At 51.6% G+C, this 19,561-nt stretch overlaps 1 protein-coding gene across 2 annotated transcripts in view; it reads left to right on the plus strand.

The window, feature by feature from the left end:
- Nucleotides 1–19,561, plus strand: part of LOC100648418 (T-box transcription factor TBX20) — a 41,970-nt gene that overhangs the window by 11,851 nt on the left and 10,558 nt on the right. Inside the window, exons 1-4 of one of the 2 annotated variants that reach the window (XM_048405794.1) lie at nucleotides 510–1,763; nucleotides 6,680–7,073; nucleotides 12,959–13,232; nucleotides 19,378–19,545. In XM_048405794.1, the coding sequence (XP_048261751.1) occupies nucleotides 1,580–1,763; nucleotides 6,680–7,073; nucleotides 12,959–13,232; nucleotides 19,378–19,545 (1,020 nt within the window). In that variant the 5' untranslated portion in view covers nucleotides 510–1,579. Of the gene's footprint in view, nucleotides 1–509; nucleotides 1,764–6,679; nucleotides 7,074–12,958; nucleotides 13,233–19,377; nucleotides 19,546–19,561 lie in introns of those variants that run through there. The other variant, XM_048405795.1, reaches the window with a different exon arrangement.

The raw sequence follows: 19,561 nt of genomic DNA on the forward strand, positions 1-19,561 counted from the left end.
GTCGCGACGAAAACGTAAAACGCGATACGCACGGTACAGATGGTCGAGGGCAAAGCGACGTCGTTCCATCTCTCCACTTTCGTCTGGTACTTCCGTCCGATTAATTGCACGGTCCAAGCTGTCGTCTCGTTCGGAATCTAGCGAAAAGAGCAAAAGGTTGCCGATATGGAGAAAACTGCGGCTGTTTGTAAGTCGCGACACGGCAGTATGTAAATCGTTTGGACGATCAGCGAAACGAGACAGATAGAGGGAAAGCTGGACGTGAAATGGTGCTACGCCAATGTATGTACAGCAGTGGTACATACGTAGATACGTACAAACGCCGGCCATCCGGTGCACGAGGGGTCGATCGATCTCTCTTTCGTCGTTGCGCGACCACCGTGCCGCTGCCACGCCGCCGCTTCGAGATACCTCCGCGATCGGTGGTAGAACGATGGTGGAGAGGTGGAGGTGATGGCGATGGTGGTGGTGGTGGTGGTGGTGGTGGTGTCGTCGTCGACGACGGTGGCGGCGGCGGCGGCGGCGGCTGTGCGACGGTGACGGCGCGTGGGGCGGTGGAGGTGGTAACGATACGGCGATGGTCGAAGGTATCGGCGGTGGTCGTGTCGGTGGTTAACGGAGGCGTGGCCTGGAACGAGGCGCCTCCGGTGCGCACCGCCCTTGTCCCGCGTTCCTACGTATCGTAGTTTCCCGTGTTTCCACGACTCGGCAACGTCACGTGACCGGGCGCTCGATCCCTCGAGTTCGGGCGACCGCCTCGACGGCTCGAGGAAGCCCCGAAAAGCAACGCCCAATAGGGGAGCCGTAGGACGCGCGGCTTCTCTTTCCTTGTCTCTCTCGGGCGCACCGGGTCGGCTTCGGTGTCGTTATCGGGGCTTCGCGAGCGGCCAGGCTCGAGCGTCGTTGCCGTGCGAGCGAAGTTGGTGGGGCGAGCGGTGCGCGTGGGAGGAGGAGCGGTGGCCCAGTGAAGTCCGGGAAGTCGAGCAGCGCAGACGCGTTCGTTTTGCGTTGTCTCGATCTTCGTCGTAAGTTTACCTTTCGAGCAGCAGCAGCGGCAGCATCCTCTCGCCAACGCCACCGACCGACCGATCGCGCGGACTACGTTCCGCGTCCTCGCGATTCGTTCCACTCTCGTTGCGCGTTTTCCTCGCGATCCTCGCCGATTCTCGCGTCGAGAAAGTCGATGGGAAGCGCGTGCCGGTGTTCGGCTTATCGTTGATCGTCGTTGTCGCGTTATTCGATGGTAACCGGGGTCCAGCTGGTACAACGGCAATCGGCAAACCGATAACGGGTCCGAGTAGTTTCAACGTTTATATCCGCGAGTGAGGCTTGGTGATTATCGTCCTGCGTATCGTGCGCTTCCTGTCGGCAACGGAGCAAAGTGTTTGCGTTCGGGTGGACGGAGAGAAAGAGCGAAGAAGAGAGACGGAAAGAGAGAAAGAGAGAGAGTGAGAGAGAGAGAGAGAGAGAGAGAGAGAGAGGAAGAGAGACGTTGAACGAGAAACAAAGGCAACACCGGACGCGAGAAGGAAGAGGCCGAGGGAAAAATCGGAATCAAAGTGTCGTCGACCGAGAAGGGATGCCTACAAAGGGGGAAAGGGGAAAAGCGACGGACTTCAGCATCGCGGCCATCATGGCGCCCAGGGGTCCGTCCTTCGGGCATTACCACCTGCAGGGCATTGGCAACGCCGCCGCTACCGCTAATACCAGCTTGGAATGTCCAACTGGCAAAGCATTCGTCGCCAGTTCTGCCCTCGATCACCGTGAGTTTTCCACGATTTTCTCTCTTCTTTCCGAAACGCCCTTCGCGCGGCTCGCGCCTTTGCGCACCTCCAACAACCTTCTGCTCCGTTTTCGCTTCCGCCCGCAAAACCGCAGGATTACGATCGTTGCGCGACGAGCAAACGTTACGCGTTCGTTAGCACGCGAATGGACGTGTTTTCTTCGAGTTTGCGCGTAATGGTATTCGATAAGAATCAGCGCGAGTTCTATAAACGCGCACGAGCGGATGGTTAAACATTTCGAAAAACCTGTCGGTCGGCCGTCGTCGTCGCGACCTCTGCACAGACCGATATTCTTGGAAATCGTGGAACTCGAGATCCGAACGAGCTGACTCTTACAGACAGAGATCCGCAGCGAGCAGTTTCCTATCCGACGGTGGTGCGCGAGTCGAGTTCCGACGAACCTCGACTGGTCGTTGCCAGAACGTGGTCGCGCGTGTATAGTCCGCGAACCGACGAGATATCGGGCAAAGACGAACAACGTTCGACGGGAATGTCGACGTTTCACACCTTACGTCTTACGCCAGGCGACGATAACTCGACGATAATTGAGTCGGTCGCGTCCACTTGGTTCCAACGATAAAACTGTCGTTGTTGGTCACTGGCCGTGTTTAGTTTGGCTAAGCGTCGCTCCACATCCATTAGCCAAGGCGTTGACTACCTTCGGTCGGTTCAATTACGATTTCGTGATCTATCAGAGGCGTGAAAATAGAATGTCGAGCGTCGGATCGAAAAACGCATTTGGCGGGTCAGATGATAATTAGCGTCCGAAATGGGAGCACTGGCGAGCAGAAAATAAGCGACTAATTGTTGCCAACGAGCCGCGCCGCGTAAATTTTACCTGTTCGCACGTAAATTAACGATCGTGACTATCTTTGCCCCGGTTGGTTAAAGCCTCGCGCGTACGATTCGCCTACGTTTTCTTCGAATTTCGCGTCGTTAAGAAAAAGGCGATACCAATTACATATTTACTCGGAAGCGATAAGCGAGGTGCTTGCCAGCGTGGACCAAGAGGAAAGAAAATTATCGGGTTGGACGAAGAATCCGCGTTAATTTTCAAACGAAAAAGTAGCATCGCGGACGAACGATTTTTCTACGAGGGAACGTAAATTGCTCCTGTTTTTGTCTCCGTGAACTCGTCCGGTGCTTTCAGCCGGTAATCACATTAGCACCGTTAACGACGCCATTACAGCTCCCGTAGCAATCTAGAGATTCTTAATCGTTCCCAAGAACAAGTTTTGCCACATAGAGTGGGCGAGGTGGAAAACATTAAATACGAACTGCAATTAGATTCATAGGACCTCTATCGCCGCCGTCCGTAATCATTGTTTCGCGAATACGTTCTACGTCTTGCAATGCTACCGGATAATGGAGAAAAAAAATTTGCATTAATAATACGCCGATGTAAAAGCGTGCTGTAGTAAAACGGCTACGTGAAATCGATTCAGGCTCGCGGCCATGTAGCGTGTTCGCTATCCAAAGGATATTTCAACGACTTAATAATGAAATTCGCCCAACGATAAACGTTAATGCCGGGTAATGGTGCTCGAATCTCTGTCCAAGTTCGTGTTCGATTCGACGTTCCAGTTATCTTGTCCGTGTCATCTCTTTCTCTCTCTCCCTCTTTCTCTCTGCCTCCTCCTCTCTCGCTCTCTCATCCCTTCTCTCTCTCTTTCTCTCTTTCCCGTATTCGTCGGTTTAGGTACCAGCCAGGAATCTAGAAGGAAGCGCGTCAACTCGTGTAACGCGATCGTTATTCGGCTCGTTCCGTCGATCCTTTTGAACAACATCCTTCGAACGGCTGGGTGGTGACAGGATTCTGGGTGGTCGACTGTCGGTCGTGGCAAAAGGAAGCTGACGTCAGTAGCTCGGTCATATTTCTTCTTGCCTTAAGATCATGGAACGTGGGACCACCTCTTGGCACGCTACGGCCAGAGTTTTAACTCCTTCCGTTGTCCGGAAAGCTTCCGGTAAGGCTTGCACCCTCACGGATCTTCTTTTCGATCCCCATCGGGCATCTACTCAAAACCGAGATTCTCTTCTTTTCTTTGTTGCTTTGCCCCCGATGTCCCTTTTCTTCCTCGTGCTTTCTTCTCTCTCTCCTCTGGTCGCGCTCTATTTTTCCCTTTCCTCTGCTTCCGGTTGTTTTCTGGTCGCGACGATACGTCCACTCCGCCTCTGTGTGTCGCTTGAAATTGCCAGGGCGGCGAACAAACGCGTCTCGCGAGTATCTTATATCCGATTCGTTCGGACGAGAGGAGTACACGCTGGAAATCAACGTCGAAGACGTATGGTCGTAACGCGTCGCGTGTGGTTATACAACGTAATTAATGCACACACGACACGGTCAGAACATAGCAGGTTGTTATTGCCTCCGTTTTATCGCGTACCTCGCCATTAGAGTGGCGGTCCGCGCTCCTCGCGACCACGTTGCTGGACCTTTCGAGAATTCTCCTTGCTCGAACGATGCTGGTGTTGGTGGTGTGGTGGCGGTGGTGTTGGTGGTGGTGGTGGTAGTGGTGGTGCGTTAATGATATCGACGATTCACCGCAATCTGTTCTTTTGTCGTGTCGAAAACAGAAGCGGGATAACGCGTGTGTGTGTGCACGCGCGATAAAGAGGGCGAGAGGCAGAGAACAGGAATTCGAGATGAAAACCGCGAATGCGTGATGTCGTGAAAGAACGTCGAGGTCGGAGCGCACGCAACACGCACGGTTGAGGTGTTAATTTTAACACCCGGCTTTCCCCGATGGTCGCCGTTGTCGAGCCGACTGGCTGTTTCGAAGCGACGCACGCGTTTCACGAAACCAGTCCCGCTCGATGGCTCAATAAGGAAATCGTGGAATTTTGTCGTCTGTTACGCGCGAATCGTTTGTACGACCTCGGCCCGCGGAGTATTCTTTTCACTCGTCCAGTCGATCGCAACACGCGCACGGCCCAGCCTTTAGAATCGCGTTATTGTTGGTCGGCCGACTCTGCCACGGATAGGGTTAAGGTAGAATGCAGGGGGAGCAGGGTATATGCGTGCGCGACAAGTGCCACGGCCTGCGTGAGTGCGTACATGCACGCAGATGCGATGATGATGCACGCAACCAGCGAGAAACGCACGCGATGCGCTGTTAACTTACCTTCCTTTTTAACGCGCTTCGTGGCCCTCTTCTTTCTCTCATCCACGCGTTTATCCGTTTCTCCGAAATGCCCCTTTCTATCTTTGCGTCGTTAAATTTCCGCCGATCGACGCCCATTCGCCTTTTTGCCGTTTCCGCGCTGTTTCCTCGCCTTTTCTGATCGTACGATGCCTCGTAACGAGTACCTCGCGTCTCGTCGCGTTTTATCTCCAATACGCGCCGATCCGTCTACGATTCGTCTTCCGTCGTCGCTAACGATCGTCGAATCGCCGCGAAAACGTTTACAGCGGAACGTTGGAAAGAAACGGTGAAAGTAATTGGCCTGGCGCTATATCTGTCAAATACGTCGTCGAAAATTTGACGAAAAACCGGTTTGGGCACGCGCGCTTGAGAAAACCTTCGCCCGTACAGCTTGGCCGGAGTATCGGAAACGATTCCAACGACGATGCCAAACGCTTCTAGAACGGTAACTAAGTTTTTAAATCGCAGACTTTTCCACTCCGTATCGACGACTCTCGACCGATGTTCTTAACGGGTCAGAACCGTTTCTCCTCGCTAATCCACCTCTATACACGTACGTACGTTACGTACGAGTTCCGCGACATCCTCTCGTCCGCTACATTTTGGCTTTACCTGCCGCCATAACTCGAATAGTTTCGCTTTCGTTTCGCTATTTCGCAGCAGCTGCTCTGCCTCTTCTTACGTCTCTCCGTGCTGCGAATATCGATGCGTCGAACAATACCGCGTGTTGCGTATCCGCGTTGCGTGTGTTGCACGATGTCGTGACGTTAAGCGACGTTCGAAAGTCGAATCGCTCGCCAGAGATCGGTTAAGGGAACTTCGTTGCCGACACTCGTTTCCGCTTTTTAATGGTAGCTTCTTTGCTACTTGCCCGGAAGTACGCGTTCCTTTTTTATTCCTCTCTTCGCTTTTCTCGCTCTCGAGACGCAGCGTTTCGATTGGAAAGATCAGGAATCGAACGGTTTCTCTCCGTGAGTCGAATTTCGCTCGATGTCGGTTCTTTGGCGAAAAGAAAGAGAAAGAGAAGGAGTGAAAGGGACGGAGGGGAGAGGCAGGAGAAGGATGAAGAGGGTTTCTCCTGCGAAGCGTGTTCGGTAATACTTTCTCGAGAGAAGCAATTTTTTCCCGCTCGCGACACGTGTGCGCCAAAGTGTGCGTAAACGCACGGGTATCACTCGCGGATCCAATTTGAGATACGACGCCGGAAGACGCATTGTTCGCGCGGAATAGTACAAATTAACAGATCGGTATCGTGACGGCTGCAATTAACATTGTGTACACTGGGCGCGGTGGATTGGCTTTCTTGAAATCTGACGGTTTAATTAGGCGCCACCTTCGCGGCAGATGCGCGCTCGCTTCGATTAATTACCTCTATACTCGGCTTCCCGTATCGTTTCGGTTCATCTCGCTCGTTTTAAATCGACACGCTCAATGGTAATCGCATGGCGACGAGAAACAGCGTTTCGCGACTATTTCCTTTTACTTTCGACTTGTTGTATTTGTCAGTTTCGAGGGAGACGACGTACGCGAGATGGCGAGTTTTCGTATCGCGCTAACGAGCCGCGCCTCCGAAACCACGTTTCTGTTTCGCCCGTTCCCACGTATTTCCACGGCCTCGTCGTATTTAATTTAACGTTGGCAAAGTCCAACTTTACCGGTTTGCCGTTGCGCTTTCCCCTTGTCTCGCCGTTAGGAAGCCGCGACCGAAGTAAAATTGAGCCGAAGCCAACGCGAGTACGAATGTTTCAGGGACGAGAACGTCACCGGTGAACATCGTGGCAACCGCGACCGTTGTGACGGACGAAGCGTTGCTCGCCGACGACGAGGTAGACAACTGCGAAGGCGAGAGCGAAGGGACGGAGAAATCGACTCAAGAAGAGGATGAAGAGGTGGACGTGGACGTGGAGGAGTGCAGCAGCATCGACGACGGGCCGGTTCACGGCGTGCCGGATGATTTGAGCACGACGACAGCCTCGACGAGAAATTGCCAGGACGGTTACAACGAGCACGAACGGAAACACCGACTCCGAACCAGTTGCAACTCCGACGAGCTCCGGGACGTCGAGTGTCATCTCGAAACGAAGGAACTGTGGGACAAATTTAACGACCTCGGCACGGAAATGATCATTACGAAAACGGGCAGGTAAGCAAAACGTATCGATCGTTTAGCTCGCGCGACCGAGAGCAGGAAGGTCGCGTGACGCGTGCAGGTGCAACGGAAGATAGTTGGGAATCGGGAATAGCCAACGAATCGGCAGATATTCGTCTCGCTTCGAAAATTAACTTCCATTTCGTGAGAGTCGCCGACTCGCGGCAGCGAGAGAGACAGCGAAAAAGAGAGAATGAGAGAGAGAGAGAGAGAGAAAAGAGAAGAGAGAGAGAGAGAGAGGAGGCGCCAGGAAGAAAACATTCGGCAATCTTCGTTACGTATCTTGGAAATTCGAAGGAATCGCGTTCCACTTAACCGCGCGTTACGGCTTCGATTTACTACGTGCGAACAAATTCGAAGCCATTGCCGAACCAAGCACGCGTTCGGCTAATAACGGGAAAATAAAATTTTTTTCGGCCGCAATTAGGCAACGTCACGCCGCGCCGTTACGGCTCCGGTCGACGGTCGTTAATTATCGCGGTAGAAACACTGGTAGCGCGTTTCGAACAAAAGCCAGTCTCTCTAGTTCGTAGCCCCGTAGTATACCGTTCCTGACGTTGTTGTCCGACGGATACCGGCAAATTGCGACAGCCCAAACAAAACGTCCGAACGAACGTACTCGAACTAATGGATTTCATTGACCGACGTTTTACGAGATATTTAAGGGAGTTTTCGGTGTAATTTATCGTGGCAATTTGTGCCTCTCTCCTGCTTCTCTGTGCATACGCGGTGCTCGCTCGCTCGCGCGCTCGCTTTCATTTTTATAGGTATGCTAATAAAGTCGAGGCCGCAGCTGCGCGCTCTAAGGATGCGTGACCACGTCGAAATTACGAGATGTTTGCGCGCATGGGAGACCCGTCTCTAACTCGTTGTCCCTTGTAAACCACCCTGCGCCACAGCCTCGTTTTCCACGTCATCGTCCGCGCCACCGTAAAAACTCGAAACCGTTCAAACGCGTTCGATTTTCCAAATCTGCGTCGCGTTAATTACGCGTACAGCGCTAATTAACGCGCGCGTGTCGCTCTCCGTCGCGTCGTGCTCATCGATCTCGAAATGTTTCGTCGATGCGAAACGAAACCAAGTAAATACGGTACGTGCGTTATCGTCGACGATACAGTTGGAAACACGCGACCGGTTTGTCGGTTAGCGCGAAGAAGAAAATCGAACGAGACGCAAACGGCTTCCGGAACGGGACGTACGCCGCTGTACGTAATTATAAATTATTACCCGATGAGAGTCGTGACAGGCGGAGCGTCCGATTCGCGTGCTGCGCCACGAAACGCGTCAGATCCGGCCGTTTACTATCCTCGATAGGAAAGTTGTTGGATTTTGAGGAGCGGAATCGTTCGAGACGTACTTTTGTCGAAACAATCGGTAATTCGAAATGCTTGGAAATTATCGCAGGGCGTGTCGTTGGCTCGTTGACTTTCTTTCTAGGCACGATCGATATATCAAGAACACGGCGATGCACGAATAGCGTCGTTAGCACGAGAAACTTGGCACGAAATCCCAGCTGAACGAAAACGTCAGTCTCTCGAGTGACAATACGAATTCGGACCAATCAGGTGGAATTGTCTGGCTCTACGGGGTGCCAGCACCATATACTCCTCTGATTCTTCCTCGAGGACTAGCACGGCTCACGGGGTCTCTTTTTTCCCACGTTGGCACCCGCCAGCGTTTCCTTTCTCCTTCCTTCTCTCCTTCTCCCTCTTCTCCTCTTTCTCTCCCTCTTTTTCTCTCGCCTTTCCCTTCGATTCTTTTTCTTCGGCTTGTCGTCGTTCTTCTCTAGACAACGCGACGGCCTCGATTTCAATATCGCGAACAAAGCCAATTTCGTGCGTGCAAAGTCGTTACCGGCCGCCGAACCAGAAGAAGAAAGCAGAAATATCGCAGGGCGCTCGCACGGCTCGGCTCGGCTCGGCTCGAGTCGAGTCCGGCGAACGAAGGCCTCGCACCTTCCACAGCGGCCGATCTTTTTCTCTCGTACCCTATAATCAACGAGTTTTCGCCGATCCTCGTTTCACCTGACCCGATAACAGACCCTTATCTTGCTCTCTTTATTTTGCTACGAACCGTGCACACACACCGTCGCCTCTTTACCGACGATGTCAATCGTCGAAAATAAAACGATCGGAGCCCGCGTTCGGTAGGGAAACGGGTTCGGTGAGTTTTGCGTACGCGAGCTGCCTCTTTTCGCAACGGTTCGTAAAGTCACGGCAGAGGTAGCGAAAATCGAACGGTTGTTCACAGTCGCGACGGGTGTATATTTTTCAAAGTTTAAGTAGGTAAGCGTGGACTGCGAAGCAACGCGCAGAATAGGAGGTGTGGACGAGCAGGTCAGCGGAGAGCGAGACAGGATACCGGCGGATAGAGGGTACTCGTCACGCGAACCCTTCATCAAGGTGCCAGCAACCTACATTATACACTCACACGTGCCTCGACCGGTAGGGTAAACGTGCACGTTACGCGAGAACGTGCACGGATCGCGAAACACGACACACGGAACAACCGAAGGAATGAAAAGACGATAGAGAAAACGCGAGAAAGAGGACAAGGATGGGGCAGAGTGTGAGAAAGAAAGAGGCAATGGGAACGGAAAGGAGCTGGTAAACGCGTCTATTTATCCCTGTTGCTCTCTCTTGTTCCCTCGGTTGCAACCAAAATTCCAGCCGATACGTGGCTGCGAAAAGAAGCGGCAAGAAACGTCCAATTCCACGCCTCGATATATCTGTCTATCTATTTCCTATCTATCTATCTATCTATCTATATATCTATCCATATATATATATAGATATATGTAAATCGCAGCCTGTAGGAATATAACGTACATAAGGCACACGGTATGGGAAAAAGGTCAAGAACGAGCTAATTATCGAACGATCGACTCGCTGCTCGGGATCGTCGAGCAGCTAGGTGCGACGCGGAAAGAGCCGGGACATAATTATAACAGGGACAACACCTGGCGGTGTTGCAAAGTCGTTAGCTCGGCAAACATTTAAGTAACTCGGATGGCCTTTCGGATCGCTATAATATCCAGTGCTTCCGTAATCCATTTGTAGCAGCCCTTCAGCCGGTGGTTCTGTCCTCGGGGCTGATGGCTTCTCCGACCACTCTCTCCACCCCTGAAACGCGTATACGACGCTACTCCCGCTACGGACTAGGGCAGACCAACCAACCAACCAGCCAGATGTACGTATGCGTACGTCTGCACGTATACACGCGTAACGCGTATTTCGAGGCTGTTGGGGTGCTTTGGGGTCGAGGTGTTCCTGCGATTATGGCCTCGTTAGCCACGGCCCATGGAGGGCTTGTTTGTTTCTGCCTAATTTGACAGGGAAATACGCGATGCAATGAGAGACAGCTATTTCCAAGAGGGTATAGTATAGTGGCCAGAGGGTAGAGAGCAAGAGAAACAGACAAACCATCTTTTTTCCTTCTGATCGTACGAATCGTTTCGTTTAATCGCGTCGCGCTTCGTTTCTCTATAATTTTCTTTTAATTCGCTCGCTAAACCTATTCGACGAAGAATGGCGCGTAAAATTAAATAAAAACATCAACGACGCGCTACTTTACGAACGGCCGACTGTTCGTAATTTAGGAAATCCGCACGCAAGGCGACCGTTTCGGAACGTAACAAATCAACGACCCGTGCCTCGTGATTCTCTATAAAGATAAGGGCAATCGTGTTCACGCGCCAGATATACAGGGCTTAGACGAGAAACGAGAAATAGGGACGCAACGAAGGATCAGGGGAACGCTGCATTGACTCTTACTATCGATACTTAATAGCCGTTTCCATGTATTTCTATTCCACCACCGAGTGCGGCACAAACTACCCTCCGGGGTGGTTACTTTTTTCTCCGTGATATATTACATCGGGATCGCTGCTTTGAAATGAGAAATTTGTACGGGAAGAGGGTGGCTGCGAACGATCGAAGGCGGCAAAACGGTGATCGCGTCTTCGTTCGTTTTCCTGGTCAAGTGGTCGATTCTTCGGTAGCGAGTCGCGTGCTCCGAATCTCCGAGCCTGAAAGTCCACCGGTAACCGTTGAAGAGACGTCTAACGAGATCCACTTTTGAGATGAACCGGACGAAAGAGTAGGATCTCGCGCGACCGTCCCGCATCGTTATCGTGATCGTTGCGAAGAATACATCGTAGTGGAAGAGGCATCGAGAAAGCTCGTTCATCGGTGAATCGATCTTTGCGGTTGGCGACTTTGAGGCAATTGCGGCGTTTGCGGTCTCCAGGCTCCGTCCGATCCACCGTCTTTCAACGAACGCGTACGATTTGTCGCATTCTCGTGGCTTTCGACGCGGTCCTTGTTAAATCGCCGATCGACTTTGAAAACGCTGCTCGTTGTTGCTGTTGCGTCTTTCAGCGGTTCCGTGTGAAAGGAGGACGCTTCGGTCGACGAGCAAAAAACGGGAAAGGATATTACAACGGGACGGTTCCGGAGAATCTCCAGCTTAGAATAGCGAGGATTCCGCAAATTTGACTGGACAAAAAGATTTGATAAGTCGTGCTGTGTCTCGCGAATATCGCCAACGAAAGCAGCAACACGACGTAGATCGTAGTGTTGATCAAACGGCAGGAGCACGAACTCGCCGATGGAAATACGCGTATTCCACGCCTGGCGATACTTCGAACTAGAATCGACGCGTCTTGGATACGTTGCCGAAGGCTGTCGGTTCCCGCAGAGATTGACCTGTATCTCGACGTTACTTCGCAGATAATTTCTTCCGTAGTTTGGATCTGTTTCTCCTCCTGCGTCTGTGTCGTTTCCTCTTGCTTGATTCGCGGAAGGCACGACGTATCGTCTGTGCTCTGGTCTCGCATCGTTCTTCCATCGTCCGATCTACCACGAGCGGCGATCGTCGGTGACGAATCCTCTTTCCATTTTCGCGCCGTTTTCGAGCAAACGTTCTGTATCGATTTCATCAGCTGATCGTCAGCGACCGGCGCTGCTTCCAACTCTTGATCGTTGGCGAAGATAGAAAACAAATCTTCTTGGCGGAGCCTGGATCGAATGCACGGCGGAAGTTCCTCCAAAATCGACATGACGTTTTCAACGCAGGTTCTTCGACATACTCTGTTCTGTGGATTGCACGGTCCCGGACACTCGGTGAATTGATCGGCACGTCGGGACGAATTCATCCTTTGCTCGTGCGAGGACCACGAATCCGGTAAAAATCCAAATGCGACCGCGCGGTTGTTCCTCGAGAAGCGTAACGAACGGTTTAGAAACGTCGGTGCACTTGGCCGCCGATCGAAGCTACGTCAACGAACACGCGCATCTGTCCGACGCGTGCGCCTCGACGCTGGAGGTGTTGAAAAGTTGACTGCATATAACGAGGTTCAAGGGTGACTCGCTCGTAACGAAGCTTGAAAGGCCTGCGGGCGCTCCTTTCAATCAAACCGACTAGTTAGACGCGCCTCTACGTTGCTTTCTAACTCGAGAACTCACCACACGCTTCCAACGAGAATCGGTCGTGCCAGGAACCTCCGGACGCGTCGTCGCTCTTTCCTCTGCGTGTTTTCACAACTTCACGAACGCGCGGTTCTCGTTGCGCAAACGCTTCGATACGGTTCGTCGATCATATACATTTTTTTTCTTGCTTTTTTTTTCTTTTTGGTATCCTTTTCGCCAACGGTCAGTTATTATCAGCGGTTCAGCAGCGGTTTTCCATTTAGTCGAGGTTAAACGTCGAATTTTCTATCGAACGAGATCGCAAGAACAAGAGAACGATCGGCAACTTCAGCGCAGTGCCTGTAACTATGTACATGGTTGCGATTAGGCGTGCGCACGGTTCTCTTTTCGAACGTCGATCATCGAGATAAGCAAAAAAAAACGTTCGTTCGTTTTTCTTTTATTTTTCAGACGAATGTTCCCGACCTGTCGCGTATCGTTCAGCGGATTAAAATCGGAAGGCAGGTACGCGGTGTTGATGGACATCGTGCCAGTGGACAACAAACGATACCGATACGCGTACCATCGTAGCTGTTGGTTGGTCGCGGGGAAAGCGGATCCACCGGCGCCGGCGCGGCTCTACGTTCACCCGGACTCACCGTTTACCGGGGATCAGCTACGAAAGCAGGTGGTCTCGTTCGAAAAGGTCAAGCTGACGAACAACGACATGGACAAGCACGGCCAGGTAAGAAAGTTCGCGAGCAACCGCGTGATCGCTGGTTCGTGCACCCTCGTAAAGCTGGTATGCACGTGGCTCAAATATCGATCTCGGGAGAACAATCTACCTCTGTGTTTTGACGAGCGCGCTTCGCATTTTTACGACTGTGAAATTCGAACGAAGTTCGTCGGGTTGGCGAGTCGGACCGGACCGGGAACGGGGCGGCCACGACGTTTGCTTCGGTCGACCAGATTCAGCGAGATCGAGCGGCGATCCAAACTAGCCAGACATTCGCGTTATTTATCGCTAAATTCACACATTCGCGGGTTTCTTCGAACGTGGTGAACCGGTGATCGGATCACGGGACGTGTGCGTACGTTGCTCGAGAATAAGACGGAAGATTTAACGAACGACCAGTGCCAACGACGTCGACAATGCTCACGGATTACAGTGTCATTTTTCACCGGTAGAATCGCGCAGTTTCGCTCTGCTTCGAGGCATCGAAAACGTCGTTGACGAGATTTCGGACGTTCGCGCGCACCGAAAATGGCCTCGTAAAACGGATACGCGACGTTACCGGGCACGTAGGCGTGGCGTTATCGTCAACACTGCTCGTTAATCGTGGGCGTCGAAGCTGCCAGCACGTGAAACGTAATATTCCGTCGTCGTCGTCGTCGTCGTCGTCGTCTTCGTCGTTCTTGTCATACTCGCGTAGATCGATCGCCGTGCTCCACAAATCTGTTTCCTTTTCGCTGTGTACCGGGAATCCAACGTGTACCGGGCGCCAATTGCAAACGGGTGGAAGAGACGAGACGTTGGAAATTTCGCGAGTCGATAAAAACAGCGATTCGGACAGGCGTCGGCGGCTAGGTGGTAGCAGAGCCGAGTGCGTTTCTTTCGAACTCGCAGAAATATCGTAAGCATAGGAGGTTAACATCGTAAAAAGTATAACTGTATGGCGAAAAGAGAGTAACGCGGGAAAAGAGCGTAGATCCGGGGAGAGGCGAGAGGCAAACGAGGGTCGCGCGAACCGTCCACTCGCGGACTGGCCATAATGTTACGAGCATTATAGGCGGTTGGTGGTAGTGTCTGTCGTAGGTGGTGTGTATAGTAGGCACGACGGCATGCCTATAAGCTAATAAATTGAATGGATGTTTGCCCGGAGCTTTTGTCATGATGATCACGAGTAGCCCACGCCTGGCCTGTTGAGCACCTTTTGAATCTCTCTCCGCCAGCCTGTTCCCGTCTCTCGCGCGCGCCTCCTCCACCTCGACAACCTCGCGCGCTCGCTTCCCGACACTTTCTTTCGCTTTCGTGCGCGCGTATACCTTCGCTGATCCGTGTTACGTTCCGGTTCGTACCGAAATGTTCCGTTCCGATCCTTATCTGTCCGCGATATCGCGCATCGACATTTCCAAGTTGGCGTACAGTCAGTATCCCTGAAAGCAGCACGACTACGTTTCCTTCTCGACAGCCTGGAACGATCAGTGTGGTTGCGCACCGGACGAACACACGTCTGCATCCATCTACACTAATTAGACGTTCGTTAACACCGACGTTTTACGGCAATGAACGATTCCGTTTTGCGACGTTCTCGCTATACTTGCGTATTTACCTGGCGGTCGTTTCATCCATTACACGTTCTGCACCGCGAATTCTTCCAGAGAGAAAGAGAGCGAGAGAGAGAGAGAGAGAGAGATTGCAAGCACGAATTCGACGGGGTGTCGTCGTTCTTCGAACACGCGTTACGCGCTGCGTTACGTACTCGTACATGCAGCGTCGTACTACCGCTGTGCCGCATTGTAGCGACACGTGCATCTCCAGAAATGCATTTTTCAGCGGAGACGCGCGTGTACGCGAGAAACCTTGGCGCATAAAGGATAGGCGTACGTAGGTGAATATACATGTAAAGCATGGTGGAGAGCAAGTGCGAAGGAAAGAAGCGGGCTAAAAGAAGGAAGGAAAGGAAGGAGGAAAGAAAGAAAGAAAGAAAGAAAGAAAGAAAGAAAGAGAAGGAAAAAAGGCTAGGCAGGCGAGTGTCGAGGAACAGACACACCGGTTAAAAGCAGTCGTGGTGAGCGGAGTCGAGCCAGGAGAGCCGGGAGAGCTGGGAGAGCCACGCAACGCCAGTCAACTCTCAACTCGACGACTCAAGTGGTAGGGAACATTCCTTCGCTACGGCCACTATTTCATCGTTTCGTATGACGCGATATTATAAGACCCCCGCCTGCGTGTTGGCTACTACACGGTGGTCCAAAAGCAAGCATCCACCTGCGACGACGAGTCGTCTTGTACGATACCTGTAGGGAGATACGTTGCCGCGCGCCTCTCCCGCTACTATTCCCCGATGCCTGGCTCTCCGGTCTACCGAACCACCGATATTTTTCTCCAGTTTAAATCTAAATTACCGTGGAAACGGTACACCGTGCGCTCCTACGCTCGGCAACTGCGACGATTTTTGGGACGACCGGCATGGCAAAGTCGAACAGAACGCGCAAAGAGATCGAGTTTCGACTTTGCTTCTCTCCTTCTCTTTTTCTCGGTTTTTATTTTTTCTCTTGTTTCTTTTTTCTCCGATCGAGGATCCGTGACTCGGACAAAAAACGGCAGCAAAAATCTGACCGTCGAATTCTTGCGTCTTGTCATCGTCGTCATGCGCGCTTTTGACATTTCCCTTCTAAATACGTAACGAACCGAAAGCGACACGGTTCCGTTCCGTTTCTACCGTGTGATCGACGTTAATACCATCGGGAGAAATATTTCGCGTCGCTACAACGATCACGAGAACGGGACGAGCATCGGCATCAAAAGATATTAATAATTTCTTAACACGGCGCGCTTTTAGCGCCGCGGATACCAGGAAGCTTTAGTCAGCCGTAATGTTGAGATTAAAAATGATTTATGATACATCGAATGAGGAGATAGCGAATATCCAATTGGAATTTATGATGTAATTGACTAAACGGCAGATATAATAGCAAGGCGCGACTAATACGAGTATATTCGATGAAACCGTAAAGCTCATTATCATCGACGTTGCTACTTTGTAACCGAGTAAATCGTTTTCATCTCTCTAATAAAATTAGACTAATCTTCCGATGTCTGGATCGGCAAGTCGCGTTATCGGGCTCGGATAAAAATAGGCAAAGTACGTTGCAAGACGTGCCGTACACGGTCCTTGCAAACCGACCATTCTCACGATCATGCGCGCAATGTCCTTTAGGCTGACGTCAGGTATTAAATTTCGTGCCTCTAAGTAGAAATCCAGCAAGCTGAGAGGGCTGACGAAGGAAAGACAGAAAGGGTCGATACGTTGAATTATTTTATTCGCGTCTCGTTGTCGTACGCGTGCGTACGCGTAATTCGTCCGGTCGGAAACTCTTTCAGAGAGAAGAAAATCGCGCGAAGAAAAATCGGAGGAGAAGAAGGGAAGCGGAAGGGAAGAAGAGGAACGACGCGTTTCGAAAGGATTGTCGAAAAGCAGGGAATTAGAAATCGGCATAAAATAGACGCGGTGCGTCGGTCGCGCGAGCACACACTGTTACGAAGAAATCGGTGTACGTTCGGTGGCATCCACACGAACAGTCGAGCGAACAGAGTAGAGCAAATTGGAGTTCTGACAGGTTGCAGTGGGGTGTCCCACTATCCAACGGTGCAGAGAAAACGGATAGGGGCACCCCGGGATCCCAGACACCTATAATCGTACGGGCATAAAGTTGCCCGCTTGGAAACCTACGGTTCGGTCCACGGGGCCGCGCCGCGCCGCCGTACTCGTTATCCGGACTCGAATTAAATTCGAGACCTTTTCCTTTTTCTCTGCTTCATCGAGAGAACACAATCTTGCACCCGAAGGAGACGGGAGGACGTCGCGCGGTGCGATATCGAGAATATAACGTTGCTCGTTTAACATTCGTCCTTGCACCATCGTGCGACGACGCGACGAATGAAAAATTTATAAGCTATTGCATAATCGTAAATCACAACGCCGCGCCGGGATATTAACAACGACCTCTCTCTGCCTTTGCAAATATATACACGCTTACACGAATCGCGTTCGTATTGTTTCCTTTATCGATGTCGCAACAGGCCGGATTCACGTTGAAATTCGAGCGAACAGACGTTCGCCTTAGGCAGAATGTTTTGTAAACGCGTTGCAATTTGACAATACGAGCGCCGATAATTCGGTAAAGCGGAAACATATCGATGCAACGTGGCTGTAAATAAATAGTCAGGTAAAGCAGCGTTGCGAAAGAGAAGGAAACGGTTCGTGGCCAACACGGGGATATTAATTTCATGGTATACCGTTGCGTTATAAAAATAAATTACGAGCGAGAAACGAGCCGTCCCGGCTGCCGGATTAAGTAACGAAATGTTCCGAGGACATTTCCATCGGAACCGACCGCGGCCGCGAGCCAGCGAGCGTCGATCGTTCCTTCTCAACCGACAGCTATCGGTCGTCGACGGGTATCGTGGTCGAGCGAGCCCGCGCAAGGAGAAAAACGACTATAAATCGCACATGTAATACCGCTATCAACGTACATTACATGGATGCCGCGTTGTTTGATAAATCGCTAGATGCAAATTGCGTGCGTCCGACGATGAGAGTGGATTGGATTCGGTTTCTCGAGTATACGCGATTAGCGTATAATCGGTGTGTACCGACTGCTATTTACCGCGACAATTTCCATTTATCGGAGTAACGTGAACGTAAGGGTACGTCGCGCATCCTTAAGAATCTCTGGTAACGACGATATCGCGCGACTAAACTTGCTATTCCGTCGGCCAGGAAATACTCGTAATCGTAAAGCGGAAGAGTTAACGCGACGTTAACGTATCGTCGGAGCGTAAAAAGGATTTTCTCGTCGCGTTCCGTGCAAACGCGACCCTCCACTGTCTACCAAAAATTAAGACGTTCGCTCGATCGTCGCACCGAACGACGCGACAACGCGCTTCGAGGACATCCTGTCGCCTAAACGAGGAATTTGGTTTTTCGCGCTGCCGGTGTCTGGCGTAGCCGCTGCGCTTCGCGTCGCGCCGCGCCGCGTCGGGTCGGGGAGTGTCTGGTGGCGCGTCAACGCGCGATGCCAGCCGCAGATATCCCAGATATATTTTCAACGATAATCTGGTCGCTAATAAAAATCCTGTTTAATATCGCATCCCCGTGCGTTCTACGATACCATAACGTTCCACGCTCTTATTGTTAACGAGAAACAGGGATACGATTTAAGCGCGTGCTTTTGCCGGGGCAGCTCGAAGCGAAACGGGGACATAGGAGAAAAGCAAAGGGAGCGAAGAGCGCGAGCGTAAAACGAACCGCGCGATTCGAGTCTACCGGCCACGAGACTATCGATTAGACGAGATCGAGGGAAAGCGGAATGCGCGTAAGCGTCCACGTAGGTCGAAAGAAGTCGTAGACGTACGTGGAAAATTCGAGCGAGCGTTTTGCGCGAACGTCGCGATTATGTCGAGCAACGTTGATGTATCTGGAGTAGAGCATTCCGCAGGCGCGGGTTTGCGCGATATCTACGCGAGGAACTTGTTTCATCGTGGCACATTGTTTGAGACAGGAAATCGATACGCAAGTTCTCCGGTTCCATCGGCTGTAACTCGGTGTTGCCGGGTTAATGTTAAAGTTGCTCGCACGGAAATGATAGACGCGTCGCTAAAAGTTGAAATTACAAGGTGCGCGGCGGATCGACCGGTGTACCGTTAACGTTAACGCTTGCTTCGACGCACGATGGAAATTTGGTGGCGGGGCTGGTTGGAAGGGACGAGCGCGCGAACGCGACTCCTAGCGATCTAATCGCGGTCTCGGTTGATTTAGATTCGTTGGAATTACCTCGAATCGGTACCTGTTGCGAAAGTCGTAGGTATCGCGAGGTCGATTAGAAAATGAAACGGCGTTCTGTGGACGTAGCGCGGGATTCTCGCGATATAATTTCCGCCCTGCTATCGGTTATTAGATAAGTGATAAGTGATAAAGTGGCGAGAAAGATGACGGGCAAACGCGTGGCCGTTTATAAAACTTACCGGCCGTCGTCGCCTATTAACGTTCGAAACGCAAACAGGATTTATACGACGCTTCCAGTTATTTCCGAGACGTTAATTAAGACTTTATAAATCATCGCGCGTATCCTCGCTGCTCTCAGCTCTTTTCCTCTTCTATTTTCAGATCGTTTTGAATTCGATGCACAGATATCAACCGAGGATACATTTGGTACGCTGTCGACAAACGGACGACAATAATCTTCGTATAACCGATCTTCAGAAGGAGGAGCACAAAACGTTCATATTCCCCGAAGCGATTTTCACCGCGGTGACTGCCTACCAGAATCAGTTGGTGAGTATACGTGGAT

This window comes from Bombus terrestris, chromosome 5 (genome assembly GCF_910591885.1).
Source record: "Bombus terrestris chromosome 5, iyBomTerr1.2, whole genome shotgun sequence".
NCBI classification, from domain to species: Eukaryota; Metazoa; Arthropoda; class Insecta; order Hymenoptera; family Apidae; genus Bombus; species Bombus terrestris.